This window comes from Chiloscyllium plagiosum, unplaced genomic scaffold, assembly GCF_037043375.1.
Source record: "Chiloscyllium plagiosum isolate Xiang-an unplaced genomic scaffold, Cpla_swu_hap1 HiC_scaffold_43, whole genome shotgun sequence".
NCBI lineage: Eukaryota > Metazoa > Chordata > Chondrichthyes > Orectolobiformes > Hemiscylliidae > Chiloscyllium > Chiloscyllium plagiosum.
Window position 1 is genome coordinate 22,081,397 of NW_028270181.1, and position 23,352 is coordinate 22,104,748.

General features: G+C 42.5%; 1 protein-coding gene across 12 annotated transcripts in view; it reads left to right on the top strand.

Moving 5' to 3' along the window:
- The window catches only part of ptpn20 (protein tyrosine phosphatase non-receptor type 20), a 440,815-nt gene that overhangs the window by 163,073 nt on the left and 254,390 nt on the right, over positions 1–23,352 (top strand). For all 12 annotated transcript variants that reach the window (XM_087982468.1, XM_087982474.1, XM_087982476.1 and 9 more), the window contains 3 exons: positions 12,699–12,858; positions 15,884–15,958; positions 18,841–19,015. In XM_087982468.1, the coding sequence (XP_087838594.1) occupies positions 12,699–12,858; positions 15,884–15,958; positions 18,841–19,015 (410 nt within the window). The remainder of the gene's footprint in view (positions 1–12,698; positions 12,859–15,883; positions 15,959–18,840; positions 19,016–23,352) is intronic.

Genomic DNA, 23,352 nt, shown 5'->3' on the forward strand with positions numbered 1-23,352 from the left:
GTACAAAAATGTATTCTCAGGCTGTGTCACTGGTAGGTCTGGCATATCTTGTCATCACTTGTAGCCCTGAGGAGCTGGTGGTACCTTCTGTTATTTAGATAACAAGCAGATATACAGCATCATGTTCATATAGCATAAAAATGTGATGTGTAAGACGTATGTACAATTGAAACGTTAGAACATGTGTCGTAATAATTCCAGAAATAAATGTAATAATTATGCACATGTATTAAATCATATCAGCATATATTAAACAGCACAATAATCTCATTTTTAAAAAAAATGTTTCGGAATGTTTACCAGCCTTGATTGCCCGTCCCAAATGACCCTTCAAAAGTTGGCGGTGAGCCATTGTTTTTAGAAAATAATGTAACAGGAAGAACTAAATCCAGTAAAAAAAATTTCAAAGGGTGACTTGACCATGAAACATTAACTCTGATTACTCTCCATAAATGCTACCAGACCTGTTGAGCTTTTCCAGAAATTTCAGAATTAAATCCAGCATTTGATCGCAGATTAGCAGTATTTCTAAGCAACAAAGAACAAGTGTTGAGAAACATGAGAAACCCAAATAAGAGCCTCAAACACGTCAATCTTTATGTTAACTGATCTGATATTTTATCCGAACATGGATCAATTATTAGAAGTGATTCAAAATTGAAAGTCTAAAAATGGAAAAGTTGCAATTATATTATTAAAACTGTGTGCAGATATTTCTTACAAGCAGAAATGTGAAGCATTTTATTGTATGTAACAGAAAGTGTCAGGAGTTAGTTTTGACCATCAGAAATATGAGCAGGAGTAGGCTATTGGTCTTCACAAGCCTGCTTCACCTTTCATTGGCTCTTTTCCAACTCAAACAAAGCTTCCTAAACAATCCTGGAATTCCTTGTTGTCTTAATGCCCATAATTCTATCAGTCTGGATTGAATTTGATCAAGAATTGTGTATCTCTCGCCACCTGCACAAGAAATTTCCTCACAGTCTTTTGAGTTAGGAAATTTCTCCTTATTTTCATCCTGAATGACTAATACCCTATTTGGAGTCTGTGACTCTGTGTCCTAGACTGGAAAGCCAGGGAAACATCTTTATAGATCTATCTGTCAAACACATTAAACATTTTATTTCTTGCAATGTTACCATCCTTCATTCTTCTAAACTCAAGGGAATATTGGTCCAATTTACTCAATCTCTCCTTAAAGGACCATCCCCTTGTCCTTGCAATCAATCTCATGAACTGTGAGAGCATTTTAAGGAAAGTATAGCATTCCTTGGGTAAAGAAACCAGTACTGTACACTGTGCTCCAAGTATTACCTCATCAAACCTGTATACAAATTACAAATGGAAGACCAGAGAGTCAGGGTTTGAACTGAAACTAATGTCTTTATGGGCTAGGGTGGTTCCAGACATAGGTTGATAAATGGGAAAGAAAATGGTGAAAGAAAGAATAGTATTCAGCTTGAGTTGATTAAATGGAAAGAAGGCTACAGCAAAGTGTGACAGAAAACTATTATCAAGGTGTCATCTCTCTTTTAAAAACTGTTGCCCTTAACCAATGTACAGGGTGACCCCCGTATCCACAGAATCATTTCCCGTGGTTTCAGTTAGCTGCGGTTTACCGCAGCCCGAACATATTATTGAGAAGCTTCCGGAACCAGAGGTCAGGAGGCTGCCGGGAAGGTATATTTCCCATGTAAATGAATGGGTTCAGTCCTCGCCGCGGTTTCAGGCTTCCGCGGTATGGGGTGGGGTGGGGGGGAATAGGGGGAGCGGCTACTGTACTTTATTATAATGCAGACTTACACAGTGGCTCTTCAAACCCTTTAACTTCCAGTCAATCTCTTTGCTTACTGTTGTATTTTTATAATGTGGATCTGTATCATCCAGTTTCTATGTGAGCAATGAATTTGGTTTACAGTGCTTTAACACGTTGACTCCATGCTTTAGATCGACAGCTTTATTTTCTATTCTCTGAGTACACAACCAGGCTTGATTAACCAAACACAGTGACAATCAATAGTAAACAGACTCAACCAATCAGACACAGAAAATGTTGAACATGGCATTTACTTTAATGTGAACCTCTCCTTTTATGCTTAACTGGAAAAGGAATCTGTTCTCAGTCTTCCACTTCAGTTCAGCGATATTTAAAAAGAAGGTTGTTACAGGTTATGCAGTCTTACTCGATTTCTGGAGGAGGCCTCTTTGGTCCCTGTGCAGAGGTATGGGCCTTGAATAAGCTACATTAAGCCCAGTCCAAAACTCTGAATAAAACCAATCGGTAATGGGGCCAAACATGGAGAGGGGATTGGCTGCTAATGGAAAAGCTGGTTTAAAAACAGGTCTGGCTAACATGGATTAAGACTCAAGCGTTTCTTTTTCACTCATGGGACATGGGTGTCAATGGTTGGGCTTGCCCGTCCCAAGTTGCCCCTTAAGAAGATGGTGGTGAGTGCCTTCTTGAACTGCCACAGTCCACCTGCCCTGGGTTGACCCACAATGCCGTTTGGGAGAGCTAGCATCCCTGCCAGATGTTTTAGGATTAGGTCTCACTCCGGAGCTGTATGTAGATCCGCAATGCAGTTAGGGAGGGGAATGTAGAGTGGAGCTGCAAGGTTAAAATTGGGCCCGGTTGGAGATAAGAAGGCTGACAACTTGGTCTTTGTGAAAAGGACTGAGCGGGAAGTTGCTGCAAAAATACTATATAGGCCTGATAGGTTTTGACTTCATGAGCGGGCTAGGCAGAATAGATAGAGAGAAAAACTGTAAAAAAGAAACAGTGAGAGGGCACAGATTTAAAATGATGTGCAAATGAAGCAAAGGTGATCTGAAAAATACCTTTTATAGTCGGTGAGTAGTTGGGGGATGGAACGCACTGCCTGTGTTGGAGACAGGTTGAAGTATGCAAGAGGTTATTGGGTGGTCATTTGGATAGAAATTACGTGCAGGAGTACAGGAGGAAATTGGCAGTAAGTAAGAGAGCCAGTGCAGACCTTGCTGGGTTGAATGGCCTCTTTCTGTGCCACAGCCATTCTGTTCCCTATAATATGTTCAGTCCACAGGAAACTGAGGGTAATTGAAACCACGGAAAACAATTTGGCGTTTTGCAGGGAATCATCCTATAATCATACAGATGTCAAAAATAATTAGGTTTCAGCATTTAGTCGTCATAATATATGCTATTCGGAGAACATATGGCTCAATTTTTAAAAAAATCATTTGTGGGATCTGGACATTACTGGCTAGTCTATCATTTATTGCCCATCCCTAGTTGCCCTGGAGAAGGTGGTGGTGAGTTAACTTCTTGCATCACTGCAGTCCACCTGCTATAGATTGACCCACAATTCTGTTTGGCAGACCGCGCATCCCTGCCAGACGTTGTAGGGTCAAGTCCCACTCCAGAGCTTGGTGGCCATGGAAGGTGTGTCAATCATCAACCTGTATTCTACCATACCTTATGGCAGGAGGTAAAGAGGGGAAAGAGTCTCATGGTCAGCCATGTTTGATACAGAGTGAAGCCCCTAATGCTGCAGTCTCTGCTGGCAAGGTGGCATCCTGTGACAGGAAAGTCTAACAAGTGATATGTTTTATCTGCCTCATGTCACTTGACAGAGGAAGAGAAAAGAAGAGTATCCAGAATGTGCACAAGGAAATGTTTTTCAATATACAATTGTTGTGATGTTTACAGAAAGCTTTTGGTCCACAGCAAACTTTTCAAGTCCAATTTCTTAATCAGATGACAAGTGATCTTTGCTAGTGAGCAGTACTGTCTGTCCGCAAGTGGTTCAAGGCATTTGTTTATAAATTAGGAAATCTGTGTGGTAAAACATAGAATATAGAACATTACAGTGCAGTACAGGACCTTTGACCCTTGATGTTGCACCTACCTGTGAAACCAAACTGAAGCCCATCTAATCTATACTATTCCATTTTAATCCATATGTTTATCCAGTGACCATTTAAATGCCCTCAAAGTTGGCAAGGACATTCAACTTGGAGAATTCCAGCCAAACTGATATCGTAAGAAAGGAGATGACACCATTCTAGAATTCATTCATAAATGATACCAAACTTGGATCTGAGAAACATTTAGATCACAGAAACAATTGCACTTCTTACAGGTTTTGTTCTTGAGAATAACAATTTATCATCATGAAACTAAGAACTGCAGATGCTAGAGATCTGCAACAAATAAAAGCAGGAATTGCTGGAGAAGCTCAGCAGATCTGGCAGCTTCTGTGGAGAGAAAGTGGTTAGCACTGCTGCCTTCCAGCGCTGAGCATCTGGTTTCGATCCCGGCCTTGGGCAACAGAGCAACAATGTCTGCATGAGTTTCCTCCAAGATGCTCTGGTTTCCTCCCACAGTCCAAAGATATGCAGGTTAGGTGGATTATCCAAGCTACATTGTCCATAGTGTCCAGAGATATGCAGGCTAGGTGGATTGGCCACGGGAATGCAGGGTTACAGGGATAGGGTGGGTCTGGGTGGGATTCTCTTCAGAGGGTCCATGTGGACTCAATGGGCCAAATGGCTTGCTTCCACCCTGTAGGGATTCTTTGAACAGCTCTGTGAAAGCAGAGTTAATGTTTTGAGTCATTTTTGAACTAGGGTCATTGCGTGCAATTCTGGTCTCCTTCTTATTGGAAAGATGTTGTGAAACTTAACATAGAACATTGTGTCAACCTGTCATACCAATCTGAAGCCCATCTAACCTACACTATTCCATGTACATCCATATGCTTGTCCGATGACGATCTAAATGTACTTAAAGTTGGCAAATCTACTACCGTTGCAACTTTATTCATAAAATAATTTGATGGTCTGTACAGTTGGTCATGCCATACATACGTAAACATTTACATACAGAGATCAGAAGTTATCATTCATAAATACAGGTCTGTACATTTATCAATCATATATCCATATATTTAGCTGAGGCGCCAGCGGAGCCCAAATGACTGCGCGGGCCCCCTGTTCTTCTTAGGCAGGCAGATGTTACAGGGTGGTCTTTCCCCACCGCACCTTGGCGGCAGCTGCCCTAAGCTTCAGCGCGTCCCTCAACACGTAGTCCTGGACCTTGGAATGTGCCAGTCTGCAACACTCCGTCGGGGTCAACTCCTTCAGCTGGAAGATCAACAGAGATGCCCAGAGAGCGTCCTTCACCGAGTTGATGATCCTCCAGGCACAGTTGATGTTCATCTCGGTGTGCGTCCCGGGGAACAGACCATACAACACGGAGTCCCGTGTCACAGCACTGCTCGGGATGAACCTCAACAAACACCACTGCATTCCTCTCCAGACTTCTTCTGCATAGGCACATTCCAGAAGGAGGTGTGTGACAGTCTCATCCCCCTCGCAGCTGCTTCCCTTACTACTCTCTGAGTAAAGATTTTTTTTCTCCCTCCTGCTAGATAAGTATGCCCAATACTCTCACTCGCTCAAACTCATCAAATGCCCATTTCTCTTACACTCAGACTAACTGCGTTTTTGAAAATAGAAATTCACCTACCTAAGGTTCCCTGCCTACTGAACAGCACAATTTCTCACCTGGATCAAAGAACATCCTGAAGGCTCATGCTCCACTGAATACTACGCTCACTGGGTGACGTGAGAAGCTGCGCTAATTTGCATTTCTTCCTTAAACGGAAATGCTCCGCCCCTCCCTGCCCCCTTCAGGCTGAAATGGTGACTCTGTTTTCCCTCCACAGCCAAACTTGCTGAGTTTCTCCAATAATCTCTGCTTTGGTTTGTTCCACCTTTAATGCTTAGGATACATTAACTTGAGGAAATTATGTTGGGCCTGTATCCAAAAACTCGTTGTGGTTTTGTTGACAGTTGCACTTAGACAATAATTCTAGGAAGGTAGTTCCATTTGACCAAGAGGCAATAATGTCCAAGTCAGGAAGGAACTCCAATGTGACGCTGATCTTCTGGAATAAGGAAACCTAAGAGGTCATTTGGAGGTCATGTCCAGGATTAAGTTAGAGAACAAGGGAATTTGATGAGTAATAATTTCTATACAACAATGAAGTTTGCATCGGATTGCTCCGGAGAATGCTTCCAAAACACAAGAGAAAAGCTCAGAGGATCAATGAGCAACACACTATGGAGAAAAATCGAGACAGGAGTGGAAATTTGTGATAGAATGAGAGAGGTGATAAGAACTGCTTCAATCTATGTGTGTGCATGTGAGAGCAACTGATTAGAAATGTGACGAGTGAGAGAACGTGCGTGAGGCAAATTTTTCCCAAACAGATTATTTCATTTGATAGTGGTATAGCGATAACGAACTATAGAGTTAGCAATTACCTTTTGAAACACAGATGACTAAACTGCAGCAGGAAGGGTTTGATTTGGTTCAGGATAATTTCAAGAAATGACATTGACACAACTTTTAGGTTTAAAGATGTGGTAGGGAACTAAGCAGCAATGAATGCAAAGACGGAATCATTTTTAATTCGGAAAATATCAATCGGCTATTTCATTCCAATAAATCATCACATTTATTTCAGTGAGAAAATCATGGTCCTTTGGATAGTTAGATTTGGTTTTCAAATTGTACTCCCTATATTGAAACAGAATAAAGAGCAGACATTGACCAAGCAAAATGGTTATTCCATTCAGAGTTTCTATATATGGTTCATTGCTATTACATGAACTATGTGTCTTCAGTTCAAGAGTATTATGTTCTTTGCACTATATTAAGCACAATTAATATGCCTATTGTAGACTTTTCATTCGTTCATGGGAGGTGGCTCTCACTGGTTAGCACAGTCCCCTTCTTGAGAAGATGATGGTCAGCCATCTTCTTGAACAACTCTGATTAATGGGTTATTGGGCCACCCACAGTGTTGTTAGGAAGGGAGTTTCAGGTTTTTGACCCAGTGACAGTGAAGGAATGACTCCATGCTCAGATGACGAGTGGCTTGGAGGGCACCTTACTGTTATGGTGTTCCCATGTGTCTGCTGCCCTGTCGTCCTAGATGGTAGAAGTCATGGATTTGAAAGATCCTGTTGAATAAGTCTTCATGGGTTGCTGAGTTCATCTTGTAGATGGTCCATTGCTGCCACTGTGTGTCAATAGTGGCGGTGGTGGATTGGGTGCCAAGCAAGTGGGCTGTCTTTGCCACAAAGACACTTTGTACTTAATATTTCTTGGACAAGTTTGGAAGGGTTGTGGAAGAAGTGATTTATTTCAAGGTTTGTGGAATATGTGCAGAGGCTACTTTATAGTATGTCATTGAAAGGCCTTTGTGGGTACTGGAGATTTTTTAAAAACAACTGTTGATTGTCATAAAAACTCATCTGGTTCACTAACGTCCTTTAGGGAAGGAAATGTGCCATCCTCACCTGGTCTGGTCTGTATATGACATTAGATCCATATCAATGTGGTTGACTCTTAACTGCTCTCTGGGCCAATAGGGATGTGTTATAACTGTTGGCTTAACCAATGATGTCTGCATCCCATGAACAAATTTTTTAAAAGTTGGACTCTCACTTGTTTGAAATGGTCATTACCTGCCAATTGTATGGTGCAAATGTTATTTGCTATTTATCAATCCAAGCCTGGATATTTTTCAGGTTTTGCCACACATGGGCATGGACTGCTTCAGAAGAACTCAATTGTATGCAAGAGACATGAACAATGTCTAGAATGAGTTGGGTTTAGGCACACCAATATTGCCTGGTGCTGGGAAATGGAATGAATGCCCTTGTTCTCTGAAAGAGAATGTATGAGTCTAACGCATGGTACAAATTAGCATCACACTAGCTATTCAAATTCAGCCCAGCTCCATATTCAGTGCAAGCAAGCCACAGGCGATCTAATGTTAAAAATAAACCTTGGGCAGTGAAGTTCTGATACTAATTCAATTGGACAATCTGAGAGACACTTCCAAACTACTTAAGCTTTACTCTGGTTATTTATGATCAACACGATTAAATTAAATTAATGATTATTAACCATTGCCATCTCCCTGTTGATTTATATTACCACAGACAAGATGTCAGAAAATTAAATGATTGTATAATAGGGTGCAATTATTGGATTGATCAGTGACTGTAATGAGAAATATCACAGTTACTCTTTATCCTTGCTGTTGAAAGGTATTTCCCCCAAGGGGTACTGTTGAAGATAGTGGGGTTCTCTACTGTTAGAATCAACTAGTAAAAATTGTGTAATCTATTGAGTGCATAGGCAACTGAAATCATGGTCTTTAGATAGCTGCACATTCATGCTAACGTATTACTCCAATCCCCCCCCCCTCCCCCCCAGCTCCCCACTTCACCAAAATAATTCATAATAATTAAGAAGGAACAGGAATTTTGGGGGGGAATTTCGTTTTTCACTCAGAGGGTGGTGGGAATCTGAAACTCACAGTCTATAAGGGTGATAGAGACAGAAACTCTCATAACATTGAAGAAATATTTCGATGTACACTTGCCAAGGCAAAGGGTCAAGGGCTGGAAAATTGGATTAGAATATTTAGGTGTTTGTTTTTCACCCGTACTGGTTTGATGGGCTGAAGGGCCTTTTTTCTGTGCTGGAGACCTGTATGACTTTAAAACGATGATCCTTAGAGAAGCTACTGTTCCTTGTGAACCGCCGTTTCAGAAGACATTGAAAATAAATGCACGTGTCGGAGTTTATGATTGTATAGAGGAAAGCACAATGCGGGGGTGGGGGTGGTGTTGGGCCACACACAACAGGGGTAACTTCTCCCATTGTTTAATAACAACCAGATCTGACTCCCGATTTACATGAGCTTATCAATTTCCAAGGGCATATCTCCAAACCTAATTAAATTTAATTGGGAGATTTCATATTAACACATCGGGTAGACCTCTATGATTTTATCTGGATGTTAGCTGTGGATCAGATGGCAGGACTGGTTCAGAAGGATGTGGGTTCGTGCTCTGCTCCAGAGATTGTGATTGGCCCTCCCAAGGGAGTGGTGAAGGTGACCTGCAATAGGGTTCAGGCTCGGCTCTGTCAGAGGTGTAGTTTGTCAGACAAGACATTAAACTGAAGTTTCTTCTACCCTCTCAGGTACACGTTGAAAAATTCCGTCGCTTATTTAAAAGGAGAATTGGGAACTTATACCCATTATTCGTACTAATATTTATCCTTCACTCAGCACACTGAAGATTTACATTGCTTTTGAGAAAGATTGCTTTGTACAGATGGGCAGTCCAGCCTCCAATAATGACTATACTTAAAAATAATATTTCATTGGCTTGAAAATGCTATAGAATTTCACAAATGCTGTTAAGTAATTGAGAAAATGTAGCTAATAATCTACCACTGGAAAGCGTATGAATTAAAATTATGTGCAATCCTGTTATCTTGAATTGAACAGTGGCCTTAACTAAATACAAAGTGCTGACTTATCATTGCTTTTAGATATTATATACCACTGCGTCAAAAGCTAACAATGGTTCGAGGGCACCCATAACAAGTCACAATCAGTGTTTTTATTAACGTGCAGATGCAAAGTCAGTAACACAAAAGTCAAATACCATAGATGCTGAAGATCTGTCATAAAAACAAAAAGTGCTGGAAAAACTCAGCAAATCTGGCAGTATCGGTGGATATTTAACGAAGTCAGCATACAGTTTTATTTCACTACATTTGTTCACAGATTGTTATATTGGGTTTGTTCAGATGCTCAGAATGTGGGGAGGTTGAGAAGCTTCTGTCTCATTAAATTATCTCGATTTTATAAAAGTGAAGTATGGGTGGCACGGTAGCTAGCATTGCTGTCTCACAGCACCAGGGACCCAGGTTCAATTCCAGTCTCGGGCAACTGTCTGTGTAGAGTTTGCACATTCTTCTTGTGTCTGTCTGGGTGCTCTGGTTTCCTCCCACAATCCAGGGATGTGCAGGTCAAGTGGATTGGCTATGGGAAATTGCCCAGAGTGTAGGTTATCAGTCAGGGGTAAATATAGGGTAGTGGAATGGATCTGAGTGGGTTACTCTTTGGAAGGTTGGTGTGTACTTGTTGGGCCGAAGGGCCTGTTTCCACACTGTAGGGATTCTAATTCTAAAAAAAGAACACCCTAGTTCCCAAGGAGTGAGGGATTGCTTGGAAAATGGGATGAATTATAGACCTCTGAATTAGTATAGTGATAGAGTTATTACATGATTTACCTCGTTGTGTTCAAATGTAAAAGCAGAAGAAAATTTTTTTTTGGTTATTAAGATCCCTTTTCTGTGACTGAGCTGAAGCGCTGCCTTGTGTATAAATTTGAAAAAAAAAGTCTCCCCCTCTGAGGCTGCAGTCAATTTAATGACTGAAATCCCAGAATCTGACTGCATGACTGTACTTTGTAGAGAAACAGAAAATGTAGACAAGGAGAGATGTCTGTCAGGAGCAGCCATTACTGAGTCTTGTTTGAAGGTGTCTCGAACATTTCTGTGATAAGTGGCCCACAGCAAAGAAAACATAAAAATAGTTTGAGCTATTAAAAATAGTCAGAGAATCGTGCAACATAGGAGGGAGGCAATTATACCTCGCAAGTCCATGAAGGAACTGTTTCATTAGTCCCAGTCCCCTGGATTTTCTCCACACTCCCGTTTTTTTTTTACCTCTTCCCTTTACAAGTCTATGCCAAATTAAATTTTAAAGGCTACCATTGAATGTGCTCCATCAGAATTTCTGGCTGTTATTTGCAAATCTTGACTTGCTGTGTGAAAAACATATTCTTCATCTGTTCTCTGGTGCTTTTGTCAATGATGGGAAGGGGTTGGCCGAGTGGTGTTATTGCTGTACTATTAATCCAGAGACCCAGATAATATTCTGGGTCCACCATGGCAGATGGTGCAATTGGAATGTAATTTTAAAAAAAAACTGTAATTAAGAATCTAATTTTAGGATTTTAAAGCCAACAAAATTCTATTTTGATATATAGTCATTGTTGGAAGTTGAACAGTCCATCTGTGCACAGCAAGCTCTCACAAAAACAATGCAGTAAGAATCAAATAATCTATCTTTAGTGTGTTGAGTGATGGATAAATAAAGGTTAAGGGTCCCAAACTCTTCTTTCAAATAATGCAGTGGGATTTTTCAATCCCATCATCAGATCATCATCTAATGATAACCGCAAATCTATTGTTGGAAAAACCCATCTGGTTCTCTAATGTCCTTTAGGGAAGGAAGCCATCCTTACCTGGTCTGGCTGGCACGTGACTCCAGACCCATAATGTGGTTGACTCTTAACTGTCCTTTGGGTAATTAGGGATGGGCAATAAACGCTAGTGATGCTCTCATCCCATGAATGAATGAAAAAGAATATTAAATTTGTATTCTCTAAATATCAATTCTTACACCTGAATGAACAGTTGCAACAATATTATTTCAAGTCGCATTTATGCCACAAAGATGCCAAGCACTGACCATCCCCAACAAGGAAAAATTCTATCATCCCCCCTTGGAGATCACTATCCCTAGACTCAGAGTTAACAGAGCAGAACTGAACTGCACCAGCCAAATAGATACACTGGCATCAAGAGCAGATCGGAGGCTCAGAATGCTGCAGTTAGTTACTCACCTCCTGCCTCCCCTAAGCCTGTCCATCAACTACAGAGCACAAATCAGGCGACTGATAGAATATTCCTCACTTAGTGCAATGTCCACAATACTCAAGAAACTTGAAGCCATCCAGGAAAAGGTAGCCTGCTTGATTGGCACCTCATCCACCAACTTTAACATTTACTCCCTCCATCATCAATGTACGAAGCAGCAGTGCATAGAATCATAGATTCATAGAATCCCTATAGTGTGGAAGCAGCCTGTTTGATCCATTGAGCTCACATATACCCTTCGAAGAACATTCCGTCGAAACCCACTGTCTACTTTATCCCCATTATCCCACATTTCCCATGGCTAACTCACCTAGCCTGCACATCCCTGAAGACTATGGGCAATTTAGCATGGCCAATTCACCTGACCTGTACATCTTTGGACTGTGGGAGGAAAGCAGAGGAAACCCATGCAGACACAGGGAGAACATGCAAACTCCACCACCTACAAAATGCAATGCAGCAACTTACCAAGGCTCCTTTGACAGCACCTTCTAAACCCATGACGTCTGCCACCCAGAAGGAAAAGGGGGAACAGATAGATAAGAACACCACCTGCAATATCCCCTGCAAGTTGTACACCATCTTGACTTGGAACAGTGTTGCCCTGCTTTCACTGTTATTGGGTCAAGATCCTGAACTCTCTCCCTCACAGTGCTGTGGGTGACCCTACACCCCCACGACTGCAGTAGTTCAAGGTGACAACTCACCAACACCTCCTTAACGACAAATAAAGATTGGCAACAAATAGTAGCCTAGCCAGTGATGCCCACATCCATTAAAAGAATGTTTCAAAAAGTCAGTATACTTTCACATGTCACAGGGTTAGCCGAAGTCTGTTATCCCTTTCTTGTGAAGCCTATAATAAAGGCATTACAGAGGAACCTCGATTCTCTGGCATTCGATTAACAAAATTTCGGATTAGCTGAACAAGATCGCAAGGGCTCGTTGATTGGCTAACTATGTGATCCAGCACTCGATTATCCAGCATTTGACTAACCGTATGAAATATTCCCCGCCCGTGTCCTTCGACTAATCTAGGTTCCTTTGTATATAAACAGAAGTTGATGCTGTTGTTGAATGGTTGGAGAACGTCTGGCTGTTTTTACTTCAATAGGTCCCTCAGTACATTAAGTACAAGCTCCAGTGGAATCCAGCAGGAGAGTGAACTATCCCTGAGTGCTGCATCCTACCTGGAAACCGAACTTCTGAACGAGGCAAAGAATTCTCCTCAGAGAGCTGTTTCTGTCGCCTGTTCATTGCAGCAGAAAGGAAAGGTAAGACCCCCATTCAGTTTTCCACTTGGTCTCTGTAGCGTGAGGAACAGAGTGTGCTGCGCTTACATTTTTTGTCCATGTGGTTCCTTGCACACAGTTCTCAAAATCTAATTCAGTCGCCTCTTCACTGAATCTTTACCAAGGGCAGTGCAACACAGCAGACTACACGTCAGCTAATGTAAAGAGTTGCATGAATACAAGGAGTTCAGTTTGAATAAACACGAGGTGCTACATTTTGGTCGAGAAAATCAGGGCAGGGACTTAAGCACTTCATGGTTAGGTCCTGGGAAATGTTGCCAAACAAAGACACCCTGGGGTGCAGGTTCATAGTTCCTTGAAAGTGGAGTCACAGGTAGATGAGGTAGTGAAGGAGGTGTTTGGTGTGGTTGCCTTTATTGGTCAGTGCATTGAGTTGAGAATTTGGGAGGTCATGTTGCGACTGTACAGGGACATTGATGAGGCCACTTTTGGAATACTATGTTCAATTCTGGTCTCCTTGCTACAGAAAAGATGTTGTGAAACTTGAAAGCATTCAGAAAAGATTTACAAAGCTGTTGCCAGGGTTTGAGAGTTTGAGCTACAGAGAGAGGTTGAACAGGCTGGGGCAGTTTTCTCTGGAGCATTGGAGGCTGAGGGGTGACCTTACAGAGGTTTATAAAATCTTGAGGGGCATGGATAGGGTAAATAGTCAGGGTCTTTTCCCCAGCGTAGGGGAGTCCAAAATTAGATGGCATAGGTTTAAGGTGAGAGGGGAAAGATTTAAAATGGACTTAAAGGATATTTTTTTTTCATGGAGAGGGTGGTGCATATGAGGAATGAGCTGCCAGGGGAAGTGGTGCAAGCTGGTACAATTACAACATTTAAAAGGCATCTGGATGGGTATATGAATAGGAAGGGTTTCGAGGGATATGGGCCAAATGCTGGCAGATGGGACTAGATTAATTTAGGATATCTGGTTAGCATGGACTGGTTAGATCAAAGAGGTTTGTTTCTGTGCTATACATCTCTATGACTCTATGACTCTAGTGCTTAAGAGAGCTACACAGGTGGATTTTTAAGCTGATCTCCATTTACATCTGTGTCTCATTCCTGCTTCTCACTTGTCAGGTTCTGGGTTCAAGTCCTAGCCCAGGAGTTGAGCACACAAATCAAAGCTAACATTCTAGTATCCTACTGAGGGAGCGCTACAGGGCTGTAGGTGCTGTGTTTCAGGTGAGGTGTCACTTTGACACCCTGCCTGTCTTCTCAGGTGGATGTAAGAAGATCTGATGACAAGTGGTGGAGCCATCCCCAGGGAATATTTATCCCTCAATCAACATCACAAAAGCAGATTGTTTACTTATTATTATATTGCTGCTTGTGAGAGTTGCTGTGTAAATTGGGCACTGCATTTTCTACATTGCCACAGTGACTACACTTTAAATGTATTTCATTTGCTGTACAGTGGTCTGAGCTGCAACTCTCATGTTAAGCTGAGCAGCAGGACGCAGCCCTTAGTTTCTAAGTCTGTGGTGACTTTACAAATGGAAAACATCCATAAATGTCCCTCTTTCTTTCAAAGTGCAGAATGGGATCATTTCAATTTCTCTCAGTGAATAAGATATTTCTTGAGATAAGCAAATTCACAGGCATGGCTCCAGCACAGAAGAGATTTTAATTTCAAAAAGAAATGTGCCCGTAGCTTCATTTAATTCACTGACCATCGGGTTCCTTGTAAGTGCCACCATTGCTGACACAACTAGGATTATAGTCATAAGCAATCCTCACCATTGCGCTCTTGTCCCTGATCAACATTCTCGGCAGGATTGTTCTCCTCTTTTAGAAACAGGCTAACTCTGTTGGTTAACAGTACAAAGGGACGGCAATCCTCAAGGAGACCACCAAAGAGTATGGGCGCCCTACTTGAATCTTGTGTTTGAGTGCTCCTTGTCTATTGACCATAATGTCACTATTGGTTATGAAACTGGAGGCTGCGCTGCTATTCACAATTGTCTGTTGCAATGCAGAGAAACAGCCAATTCATGCATCACAAGCTCCTCCAAACAGCAAATGGCTAATCATTGACCTCAACATCATTTTCCTGAACTGTCTAGATATTCCTTCATGTCATCACTATCTAGAAATCTATTCACCTCCATCTTGAACACACTCAGCAGCAGAGCTGCCATATCCCTAACATGTTGTTGCAGAATGGGGGACATATTGGAACATTAATCCCTGACTAAACCGTGTGATGGTAGGCTCACTGGAATGAATTTGTGTGGAGCCTAATCAGTAAATTTGGAGGTGCTAGATCCAAAACAAAAATCATGAGGGAGGGTGGGAGTTGCTTGAGTGCCCATCACCCTCCTGAAAACATGGCATCTTGTCAATGATGGGGAAAGTGAAAACTAACCCACCTGCCCAAAGATCAGTTACCAGCTACATGTACATACCCCTGCTGGACAAACTGTGGCAGTGACCCCACAGGTTCAGGGCACTCTGTAGTGCCAACAGTGTAAGCTGCCCCCACTGCCTGCCCTCAGGCTCTCTGACTGGCCCCAGTGTTCCCAAACCCACTCCACCTGCCATAAGGACAATGTCCATTGTTGAGCAGCTTAGGTGGATGCAATCTAAGCAGTGGCCAGTGTTCCTGGTGGTGCTGCTGAGACGGTTGTGTTGCTCTGACTACACCAACAATATCCTGTCCATGTATCAGGGCTCACACCTGTTAAACGGGCAAGTCCATTCCTCCAGATGCCTGACTTTCTGAAACTCTAAAATCAGTCTTTCAGAAGCTGAACTGCTGTGTTGCTATGATGTGTTATGTAGCTTGACCCTACATTAGTGAATAATCTTAAATCGCAGAATTGGAATGTGCTACCTGAAAGGGGGACAGTGAAAATAGATTGAATGGTAACTTTCAAACTAGAATTGGATATAAAGGGCTAATCGAATTGTTCTTAGAAAGGGCTAACAGAGTTCAAAGGACCAAAAGGCCTGTTTACAATGTGTGTAATTTGATGATGTGTTTTCTCTTTGGCAGCGATACTTTGGACCAGAGTTTGTTAAAGCGGCTGGTGACCCTGCGATGCCTTTAGATTTACCTGGCTCCATTGTGGTGAGCAATCCAGTTTACTGTCTGACTTTGTTATTCATAGATGTAAATTTGCTGGCTGAACTGGAAGGGTTGTTTTCAGATGTTTCGTCACCAAACTCGGTAACATCATCAGTGAGCCTCCAATGAAGGATTGGTGGTATGGCCCGCTTTCTAATTATGTGTTTAGGTTTCCTTGGACTGGTAATGTCATTTCCTGTTATTATATTTGTTATATGATGGAAGCACTGCTATTCTGAACTTTTTATTTCTTTTGTCTTTTCAATTATTTCTATCATTTTGTACCTTCAAATTGCTGTAATGCTGGATTTTTTATTTCTTTATTTTTCTCATTTTTTCCTGTACTCAAGAATCTGTACCGAGATACCTATGTACCTAAAGTTGCACCATAAGTGATAACTTGTAAACTCATGTGAGTACATATGACAGTAAAGCTAAGTCAATTCAATTGGCCATTTTCTGTTTGCACATTACTAATGCACTGTGTTTGCCAACAAAACTGAATGACAGTGGCTTTAGCAGCGTTAGTGGTTAGAGTGGTGCCCCACAACTCAGCTCTGTATCCCACACTCAGTTCCTGAGGAAACCAGGCTGCGGGCCACATTGAACACATCGCAGCCTCAACACAGGCCTCAGCTCTGACTGCAGTGCTCTCGTCTCGTCCTTGCCTCGACAATGTAAATGGCCTGTTATCTTGACCATGTGTTTGAGTACACGTGAGACACGTCGCTCTCGGATAGGGCCATTTTTGTCCTCTTTCGGTAAAATAGTTCTAGGTTAGCCTGAGGTTCTTTCTCTGCTCTGTGACAATTGGTTTTATTCTTTTCGAACACTCTGGGAGTGCATCCAGGTCCTCGCTGACCATCACAGTGGTGTCCATGGTTAACACTGCTGCCTCACAGTGGTGTTAATGAGTGTTTCACACTGGCTCCATGGTTAACACTGCTGCCTCACAGTGGTGTTAATGAGTGTTTCACACTGGCTCCATGGTTAACACTGCTGCCTCACAGTGGTGTTAATGAGTGTTTCACACTGGCTCCATGGTTAACACTGCTGCCTCACAGTGGTGTTAATGAGTGTTTCACACTGGCTCCATGGTTAACACTGCTGCCTCTCAGCACCAGGGACCTGGGTTTGATTTCACCCATCAGGCGACTGTCTGTGTAGAGTTTGTTCCTTCTCCCTGTGTCTGTGTGGGTTTTCTCCAGGTGCTCTCCTTTTCTCCATACAATGTGCAGACATGGGTGATTTAGCTCCAGTAAATGCTGGTTTCCAGAGATGGGTGTCTGTGCAAACTCAGTGGGCTGAATGGCCTCCACCTACACTGTGGAGATTCAATGGGAATCCGTGTCACTTTCCAGTCCAGCCACATCATGGGACTGGCTAAAAATATAGGTGGGTTTTAAATCATTGTGAAAATAATTTCAAAGAACAGTTGCAATTCTGTGATGCCATTAGCATTTGCTCACGTCACTAGCCCAGATGCGATTCCAGGCAATATGGCTGACTCTTCACTCGCACCAAAAATGGCCTGGCACGTCATTTATCCCAAGGGCAATTAGGGATCGACAACATTAGCCTTGCCAGCAATGCCCATATCCCATGACAGCTTTAAAAAGGAATTCAGCAAAAACTCAAAGGCAGTTTATTATGTGAATGGTGATAGATTGGGAACGGGGGACGTGCATCGAGACTTGGGTGTCCTTGTATACCATTCTCTGAAAGTACATATGCAGATACTGCAGGTCATGTAAAAAGCAAATGGTATGTTGATATTCATTGTCGGAGGATTGATATAGAGAAGCAAGGATGTCTTGCTACAACTGCACAGGGCTTAGGTAAGACCGCACCTGGACTGTTGTGTGTAGCTTTGGTCTCCTTATCTAAGGAAGGATGTTCTGGGCTATGGAGGGACTGCAACAAAGGTTTACCAGACTGATTCCTGGGATGCCTGTACTGACATAAGAAGAGAGATTGGATCACTTTGGACTGTATTCACTCGAGTTTAGGAGAATGAGGGGAGGAATCTCATAGAAACCTATAAACATCTAACCGGACTAGATGGGGAAAAGCAGGAAGGATGTTCCCGAAACTAAGGAGTCCAGAACCAGGGGTCACAGTTTAAGGACATTTATACTGAAAATGTCTTCACCCAGAGAACGATGAGTCTGTGGAATTCTCAGCACAGACACTAGTTGAGGCCAAAGCATTGAATGTTTTCTTGGAGGAGTTAGATATAGTCCTTAGAGCAAAAGGTATCAAAGGGTCTGGGGAAAAAGCAGGCAAGTGTAGAGTTGGATGATCAGCCGTGATCATATCGAATGGTGAAGCAGGCTCGAAGGACTCCTATCTTCTCTGTTTTGACGAACGGCAAACTGGGTGGAGATTCAGCCCCTGCCATTGCACTTCCACTTGCTTTTGGGACACCAAGGTATTTCATGATTAATTAGACAATATTTCTGGCATCTCTCTATGATTCACTATATGCTGTCTTGATATGTCCACGATTTTTATCAGACCTTCATTGAGGATTAACTCAATTGTGGGCGGCACAGTGGCACAGTGGTTAGCACTGCTGCCTCACAGCGCCTGAGACCCGGGTTCAATTCCCGCCTCAGGCGACTGACTGTGTGGAGTTTGCACGTTCTCCCTGTGTCTGCGTGGGTTTCCTCCGGGTGCTCCGGTTTCCTCCCACAGTCCAAAAAGATGTGCAGGGTCAGGTGAATTGGCCATGCTAAATTGCCCGTAGTGTTAGGTAAGGGGTAAATGTAGGGGTATGGGTGGGTTTCGCTTCGGCGGGTCGGTGTGGACTTGTTGGGCCGAAGGGCCTGTTTCCACACTGTAATGTAATGTAATGTAATGTAATGTAACTCCTGTCTTTGTAGAGCAAGAAAGGAAAAGCACATTTATCCCAGCGAGAGCTCAGTGTCATCATACCAAATGGACAGTGTTTGGAAGTGAAATGTGATGTGAAATCTAAGGGCAGTGATGTCTTTGACATGGTGGTGGCCTACACTAACCTTGTGGAGCATTTCTATTTTGGCCTTGCTTATCTAAAAGGTGAGTCTTGCATCAAAAGCCTGCTGATTGTCCAAACTTCATCTGTTTTTAGCTTGTTCTGATACGTTGCCCATGTTTGAGTTGGACGATCAGCCATAATCGTGATGAATGACAGAGCAGGCTCAAAGGGCTGAATGGCCTCCTCCTGCTCCTATCTTCCCTAGAATCTGCTGATAAATGTAGGTCATTTCTGATCATTTGCAGCCAAACTCCCCAGAGAATGGGTGATCATGGATCCCCTACACATCAGGTCCCTCATCGATGTGGTTTATGACAGGTCCCGGCTTTGATTTAACTCAGTGAAAAAACCATTAACCGCGTGGTTGGCGGGTTTTTATGATGTCACAATACGGGGCTGCAGGACGAAGCACATCCACTCTTTCAAAGAGCCAGTAGCAATGTGATGGATTAAATGGTCCTCTTCTGCTCGCAGTTCCAATGAATGAGTGGGCTTGTTCTTTTTAAAAGCAATCATGAGCTGATTTCACTGCTGTTTGTGGAGTAGCCACTCCATCTTTGGATTGCCCTCCTTTCCCTTCACATTAGAAAGCTGAGCATTCGCTGATTTGCTGTGGGAAGAGAACTGGGCCAAACAGCAGAGAATATTACTAACGGGGCCATAGTCTTATGAACTCTCATTTTGCTTCATCATCGATAGCTAAAAGGCAGAGCAGGGCATTTTGGTTTGCATTGCGACAGACTATTCATTTATCATGTGGGAGCTTGACTCGTTCTGAGTTATTTTCTCAATTAATACCAGGCAAACAAGGTTTTGTTTTTGAGTAGTGCGTGGGCAAAATTATTTGTGTGAGAAAACAAGACTGAATTTGTCATAGGTTGAGGTTTATTGAAGTGCAACATCCAATTGTTGCTCTCAGAAGCCAAATACAGGTTATAACTCTTTTAAAAGGCCAGGAAATCATAGGAAACAGGAACAGGAGGAGACCCTTTGGCCCCTCGAGTCTGCTCTGCCATTCAATAGGATTATGGCTAATTTCATGCCCCTGATGTCTGCTTTCCTGTCCTCTCCCCTTAACCCTTGATTCCCCTCCTGATCAAAATTCTATCTATCTTAGCCTTAAATATACACCAGGACTGTCCCCCTTCAGCTCTCTGTGGCAGGGAATTCCAAAGACTCTCAATCCTCAAAGAAGGAATTCCTCCACATCTCAGTCTTAAATTGGCACTCCTTTATTCTGAGACTCTGTCCTCTGGTCCTAGACTCTCCCAGGAAGGGAAACATTCTCTCAGCATTTACTCGATGAAGCCCCTTAAGAATCCCATACGTTTCAATGAGAACAACTCCCATTCTTCTAAACTCAAGGGTGTACAGTCACAACCTATTTAGCATTTGTTCATAATGATACTCCCTCCAAACTGGGGATCATCCAATTCAACCTTCTCCGAAATGCTTCCAATGAACTCATTTCTGTGATTCATTAAGGAGACCAAAACTGCTCATAATCCTCCAGATGTGATCTTACTCGCACCTTATCCAGCACTGTCTAATCTGATAACCTATGTTCGGAGAAAGTGAGGACTGCAGATGCTGGAGATCAGAGTCAAGAGTGTGGTGCTGGAAAAGCACAGCATCCGAGGAGCAGGAGAATTGACGCTTTGAGGACTCTTCAGGGATGAAGGGCTTATGCTGGAAACATCGACTCCCCTGCTCCTCGGATGCTGCCTGGTGTTTTTCCAGCACTACACTGACAAACTTTGTTATTCAGCACCCACAGTATGTTCTGGGTGGAATCGCATCAATGTTTATTCGTATTGTTCCACTCAGTCCAGTTTGAATGCACCCAATCCTGTTTTTAGGTGTCCAGTTAGGAAATCATTCATCCATTAGGCACGTGATTGGGACAAGTCAAAGTAAGGGCTTTATTTTCAGAGTGTTTGTGCATTGAATATACCTAATCTTCCCAGGTTTGGCCAACTCCCTGGTCAGACAAACATCCAGTCACAAAGGCTGCTAGATTAGGGAGATACAAGCTGTGGTAGGGTTTTTTTTAACAGCAAGTGAGGTTATTTGGAGAATGTGCCCAACATTCCACAAACTAATTAGATAGAAATAAATGAATATCGCATTCATCCAAGAGTATAATCGTGGCATAAGGCAATTTTGAAAACATTACTACTGAAAATTTCTCAAGCAGCACTCCTGAAGAATGGGCTTAGTGCTGATCTGGAACTCTAGGCCAAGTCCAATAAGAAAGTGAAATTTTATGGATGGCAGAGGACATCTGGTGGAAGATACAGTAAGAAAAGCTAACCTGTGTGCACTCCAGATACAGGTCTTCCCTCAATAAACTTCTGTCCATAAGGAAGTACAGTGCAGGCCCTTTCTTGGGGTTGTGCAATGGGGTGAGTCATAAGTTATTGGAACCACAATGAAGATGGTCAGATTCCAAAAGTTGTATGAATAGTTTTGCAATGTTTACTCGCATGACTACGTCCAGAAGTTTGAAGAGTACACTTCCCTTCATTCTTCTCACTTTTTGTCTCAGCTCATTCTCCTCACCTTCTCACAACAGCGGGTTTTATAAAATAAATTAAATGTGGGCATCGTTGGCCAGGCCAGCGCTGATAGTCCATTCCCCTGCTGCTCTGCAGAAGTTGGCAAGCAAATGTCTTGGACTGCCGCAGTCCTTTGGGTGGAGATATTCTTACTGTGCTGGGGATGTCAGGGGTTTGGAAGGTGCTGTGTAAGGAGCTTTGGTGATTTACTGCACTGAATCTTGTCAGTAGAACACACCACTGCAACTATACATCGCTGGTTCAGGAAACAAATGCTAAAGATGGGAATGGGCTGCTAATGTAGGGGAAGGCAATGGCCTTGTGGTATTATCATTGGACTGTTAATCCAGAGATCTGGGTAATGCTCTGGGGATCCGGGTTTGAATCCAACCACGGCAGATAGTGGAATTTGAATTCAATAAAAATCTGGAATTAAGAGTTCTAATGGCCATGAGAGCATTGCTGATTGTCAGGAAAAACCTATCTGTTTCACTAATGTTCTTTAGGGAAGGAAATGGCCATCCTTACCTGGTCTGGCCTACATGTGACTCCAGACCCACAACAATGTGGTTGACTCATAATTGGCCTCTGGGCAATTAGGGATGGGCAATAAATGCTAGTATAGCCAGTGACGCCCTCATCTCAGAAATTATTTTTTTTTAAAAAATCAAGGGTGTGGCTTTGTCTTTGGTACCAAACTTCTAGTGTTGGACTTGCACCCATCCAGACAAGTGAGGTGACCTCCCAATAGCTCATGCTCATCTGTTATTCAGTAGGTGTATCCAAACATCTGATGAGACTCTCACATTCTCATGCTTCAGACATTCACCTTATACACTGAGTGTTGGCAGAAGAGCAACAAAGACCCTAGATCTCACTGTAATCCTATTCTTCACCTGATGTCCACAAGTGCACTCGCGCTTTTGTAGTTTTGCCTTTACTGAATGTATTTTTTTAAAATGCAATGCTTGTAAGTTGCAAATTCTGGCTTACTATCCCTGCATCATTAGCATATCCTGCTGCACCCACACAATACGGGTAAATAATCCTGCATTGGCTATGAAAGAAAATTACTTGCATTTTGAGAAGTATTTCTCTCCTCAGGCTTCCGCACAATGCCGCATGCATATTGTTGAATGTAAAATCTGTCATGAATGTGTACAATCAGGCCATGTTTCAGAGCATAACAAGTTTGCATCAAAAAGATATCCCTTGATACAGCAAGTAACCTGGTGCTGGTTTATTAATAGAGCTGAAAATAGGTTTATCACAAAAAAAAACATTTTTCATCAGAATGTCTCATCCCACCATCAGCGACCCAATTTCAAAATGTGAAAATGTCATTTAAAAACATACAGAAGGATTTAACAGTTTCCTTGGTGTAGATTTGTAGATTTTCTCAGCAAGATCAAAAACCTAAAATCTTTTAAAACACGCCCATTAGTGCCCTTGGTCATCCAAAAGGATTTAGAGCTTCCTCAATGCTTTACCAACAGGTCCAATTGGCGGAAACTCACTGTGGTGACTCATTGATAATGGAGGAGCGTCCAGTTTGAGTTGCTCAATGTGATTAAAGCTGTGCAAACTTGCATTGCGCTAGATGTAATTTGAGATCGAGATTTCTTGTCCTTTTGCACGGACTTTGGTGTGGCTTAGAAGAATAGTGCTAAAGGAAACAGCAGAGTTGAGCTGAACCCCCCCCCCACCTGATTACGTTTCTCTGAACCGCCTGAGGCACTTGCAATCGATTGCTTTGAAATTGAGTGATACGTAGGCATTTTGTAAAGGTTCAACAAGCCATAATGTGAAGAGTGACCAAG